This window comes from Vombatus ursinus, unplaced genomic scaffold (assembly GCF_900497805.2).
Source record: "Vombatus ursinus unplaced genomic scaffold, bare-nosed wombat genome assembly UNPS02014798.1, whole genome shotgun sequence".
Taxonomy (NCBI): domain Eukaryota; kingdom Metazoa; phylum Chordata; class Mammalia; order Diprotodontia; family Vombatidae; genus Vombatus; species Vombatus ursinus.
The window spans coordinates 46471950-46476601 of record NW_020954576.1 but is presented as its reverse complement, the minus strand read 5'-3'; the positions used below and the strand labels follow the sequence as shown (position 1 = coordinate 46476601).

Here is a 4652-nt window from a genome sequence, read left to right as displayed (position 1 = left end):
AGCAAGTACAGATCACAAATCTTATTCATTTCCTTTTCATCCGATGCCACCCCTCTTCCAAACTGTGAAGCTGTGAAGGGCAACACCATCTGGCTGTCATTATTATTTTCTCTCATCCTACGTATGTAACCAGCTGCCAAATCTTATTGTCCTTACCTCTATATCTGTCCCATCTTTTTCCTTTCTCAACTTACTTCATTATCACCTTATTTCAGACTGTCATCACCTCTCAACCAGGACTATTGCAATAGTCTCTTATCTGTTCCCCCCTCCAAGTTTCTCCCATTCTCATGCCAGCTGAGACACATCTCCTAAAGTGATTTTCCTAAACTGTAGGTCTGACCATGTTACACACACCCCTCAATATACTCTAGTGACTTCCTAATGACTCTAGGACAAAATATTGTATCATCTTTATGGATTATTCCTTTCAAAATTTTTAATTTTTGGTAAATTTTAGAAGGCACATAATTATTAGTACAGAAGTACGCATATATAATTTCTAAATAATTATACTCACACGGGGGCAGTACCATCAAAAATTTTTACTGATATAAATATGGAGACTATTGAAGGAGTTGAGAAAAAGGGGAAATCATTGAAGACTGGAATACTCAGAGATAATTTCACCCCGTAACTGATCAATCTAGACAACTCAATTCACTTCAACAAATGTATTTATTGAGTGTTTACTACATGCTTGGGCACTATGGGAGATACAAAGATGAAGAAGACATTCTTGGGAAATTTACAGTCCGTGTTTTGGAATGATACACTAAGTCCATGCACAAATAACTACAGTACAAATTTAGATGTAAAAAATACCATATGAGAATTACAAAGTAATGGGGGAGGGGATTTGGAGTAAGGAGAGATCACAATTGTTAGATCTTTGGGGATGGAGATTTCATGGCCTCCCCTGGTAGTCTCTTCCAGGGATCAGTAATTCTTCTCTTAATCTGAAAATCCTTTCTGGAGTCTCACTGAAATTTAAAATCTCTTCATCCATTCTTTGGTGGTGAGCAATCAATAAGCATCCTTCATTTTAACACCCCTCCTAGATTTAAAAATAATTAAGTCCTCACAACCTCACCTTTTTCTTCTCAAGGTTGAACCCCAGCTCCTTTGGCCTCCTCTTTCAACTATAGGGAAGAGGTGGTATGGAATTTATGTCCAGGAGCTCCTGGTCCTAGTGTTCCAGGGAGACACTGAGGGCCTCAGGTCTCCCTCTGAGAGGCTCAGACTGCCACAGATAGGAGACTTGATCTCCCTGATTGCCTTCCGTGGGGATGACTGTGGAGGAATTAGGCTTCCTGGGACTGTAGCGCTTCCAAGCTCAGCTTCTCAGGGAGATCTTGAAAGTTAGTTAGCTGGATTAGGGAAAACGTGGGCTTCTGTGTCCGAACAGCTGCATAGGCATAGAAAACCTTGTGAGGGTTATTGGACCTGGAAAGTTCTTCCCCTTATAGCTCTTCACCTGAAGAAATACTTTGTTCTCAAAGCATCCCGCCACCAAGCAACTGTTTGGGACCCCAGAGCAAGGAATGTTCAGCAGAGTACTAGGACTATGGAATCTATAGCCTGTGGACTCAGGCTGCCCCCCTCCCCCACTCTAGGCCCCTCCCACCAGCCTCAGCCCCAGCCCCAGTTACTATATAACTCTTTGCTTACTAACACTTAGCTCTGGACCCTGGACTGGCAGAGACCTGATTTAAAATAATTTCAGCTCAAGCACACAGAATGTATAGTCTTTGGCTGATTCATTGTTTGGTGAGACTTTTCTTTCTGTCCCTCTTTCTCTGTCTCCATATACAAGGGGGTGGAGTGGGGTGACTTGGAGGGCATGCAAGCTTCTATTTAGCAATTCCTTTAGGACACCATTTTAAAAAATGTTCTTGATAGATTTTGTTTTTACATAGCCTAAATTATCCCCATATCCTTCTCCCAGAGGAGCCATCCCTTATAACAAAAAATGTTTTTAAAAAAGGAAAATAAGAGAAAAAAATTTCACAAAACCCGTCATTATACTGAAAAAGTCTGACAATGTTTCACATCCATAGACTCCCCCACCCTTCAATATCTCTGCAAAGAAGAGGGGGAAAGGCCTTCAAGACATCTCAAATTGTGTGAGCACAAACTTGCCAAGGGAGTTGGCAGGCAGAGGTCTCAATCTCAGCTCTGTGACTTCCTAGCTGTATAACCTTGGAAAGCAAATTTCCCTCTTATTTTTAGCTTCCTCACCTGTAAAATGAGGGACTTGGAGTAGATGATTTCTAAATTTCCTTCAAGTTCTAAATCTTAAGATTCATATGATCTTCCAAAGAACTTCATCTTTAGCATTATTGGTCCTAGGAAGCAGTGACTGGGAAATGATGATTGTGCTCATTGTAGAGATAGACAAACTGAGGCCCAGATAGGTAGACTTGTCTAGAGGCCTACAGAAAGTATAAGGGGAGTTCTGTATCTAGATCTCTGATCTCCTACCCTACCTCATCCCTTAGTCTACTACCCTAACCATCAGACATAACTGCATCCCTTATAGCATCAAAAAGGATGTAAAAATTGCCATTCCCCATACCTGGACCCCAGTGACTTACAGATCCTCTTTCGAAGCTTCCTTAGCAGTAGCAACAGAACCAGGAGAACAAGTGGAAGCAACACAGTAGAGAGAGTAATTAGGATCTGGGAGACACGCTTCTGATCTGGAGATGAGCTGGGGAAGAAAGGAGAAGAGAGGGCTGAGGAAGGGTAGGAAACGGGGAGGACCCAAGAAGGACTTTGCTTATAGTCAAAACATCCTAAAACTTAAGAGTTGGAAAAGACCTTGTGGACCATCTAGTCCAACATCCTCATTTTATGGAGGAAGAAACTAAGACACTGAGAGGTACTCAATTACACACGGCTTGCTAGTCACTGAGCCAGGACTAGAGTAACTCAGGCCTTTTGAGAGTCAGCCTAGGGCTCTTTCTCCATCACCGTGCTACATAAGGGTGTCTATATGCTCAAGGTGGCCCATTCACAGCCTATGAGAAAGGTTGTGCTATCTATCTGAAATTGTACTGGATTAGGGAATGAAGATCTGTTCTACTCCTTTCTCAGACATAAAATTATTAGCTGTGTGACCTTGGCCAAGACACTATATCTTTCTGAGTCTCTGTCTAAACTTCCAAAATGAGGGCTTTGGATTAAATATTTTCACTCATCCCATTTGGTTCTTTCATTTTATGATTCAAACTATCTAATTAAACTATGAGAGAGGAAGGGAGGGAAGAAAGAAGGAAAGGAAGGAAGGAAGGAAAAAAGGAGGGAATAAGAGAGGGAAAGAAACAAAGAAAAAAGGAAGGAGAAAGAGAGAGAGAGAGAGAGAGAGAGAGAGAACTTTCCAGCATAGATAACAACCTCTCAAGTGAGACTTCTGAAGGGGTAAGGAAAGGAAGCAACAGACTGAGGTGAAACATTGTCGTATCTGTTGTCCTTATCTTTATCTGAGGAAAAAGAAGGAAGGATAACAAATCAAGTGGACTCCTCATCAATTCTAAGTCCAATTTTAGGATGAGTGAGCAAAGATGAAGAAGGACCCAGAGAATGGAGCTAAAGGGCCAGAGTGGCAAGAGTGGTACCTCTGGAGGAGAGACACAGGCTCTTACTTCTCCATGAAGGGCTTCTTGCTGGGAGGAATCAGAAGTGCAGCTCCTGGAATTCTCAGTGGTTCCTCAGAATGACTTTCTCTACCAATAGCAGCTGTTCCTTCTAAGACTGAAGCTTCCCCTTTTCTAATGGTTCCTGAGAACCAAGCACCTACATCTGCATCTGGGGCTGTAGCTCTGGTGACCTCCTGAATCTGTTGGTCTGTGCCTGGAGTTACTTCTCTGAGACTGTCTCTGACCGTTGTTGAAGGCCTCATGGTTCCCGGGCTGTTTCTGGTGGTAATCTGAGGTATTCCAATGTTCACAGTTCCCTCAGTTAGCCTATGTGTGCTTCTGATGGTTAATTTCCTTTCTCTAATGGTTCCTCCAACTGTTTTCGTCACTGCCCTAGTTCCCAAGACCAAACCACCTTCCATGGTGCTTGATGTTACTTTGGCTCCTGAAGTCTGTCGCTCTGGAACTAAATTTGCTGCTCTTGTGGTTTCCAGACCCCAGTCACCAGTACCTGGACTCGTTAATCTAACTATTGCTGGAGGCTGTAGATTTTTGCTTGAAGCTTGTGCTGGTAGCTGAGTGACTCTAATCAGAGCTGGATCTCCTCTGCTAATTCCTGCTCCCTGTCCTTTTGCCACCAGACTTGTGTCAAGGTCCTGTCTGCCTGCAGCTAGAATTGTTCTTCCAAGAGTTCCTGGACCCCGTCTACCTGCAACTGAGATGATTGTTGCAAGGGTTCCTGAGGTCTTGGCAACTGTGTTTGGAGTGATATGTCCGCTGCAATTTCCTGCCCCGTGTCCTTTTATAACCAAGGTTGCATCAAAGACCTGACTACCTGGAGCTGAAGCTGTTGTTTCGATAGTTTTTGGAACCCATCCATCTACACCTGGGGCTGTTACTCCAGTGCTTCCTCTGTGTATTTCACCTGGAGTGATATCTTTTCTTTTGGTTCTTGTCTCCCACTCCTCTATAAGCAGGGTTGTGTCAAGGTCCTGTCCACCTGTAACTGTA

At 43.1% G+C, this 4652-nt stretch overlaps 1 protein-coding gene across 2 annotated transcripts in view; it reads right to left on the bottom strand.

Moving 5' to 3' along the window:
* Positions 1-669: 669 nt before the first annotated feature.
* The window catches only part of FCAMR (Fc fragment of IgA and IgM receptor), a 13922-nt gene continuing 9939 nt past the window's right edge, over positions 670-4652 (bottom strand). Inside the window, exons 5-7 of one of the 2 annotated variants that reach the window (XM_027870766.1) lie at positions 3648-4641; positions 2579-2713; positions 670-1408 (exon numbers count right to left, since the gene is read on the bottom strand). In XM_027870766.1, coding sequence (XP_027726567.1) covers positions 1363-1408; positions 2579-2713; positions 3648-4641 — 1175 coding nt within the window. In that variant the 3' untranslated portion in view covers positions 670-1362. The remainder of the gene's footprint in view (positions 1409-2578; positions 2714-3647; positions 4642-4652) is intronic. The other variant, XM_027870765.1, reaches the window with a different exon arrangement.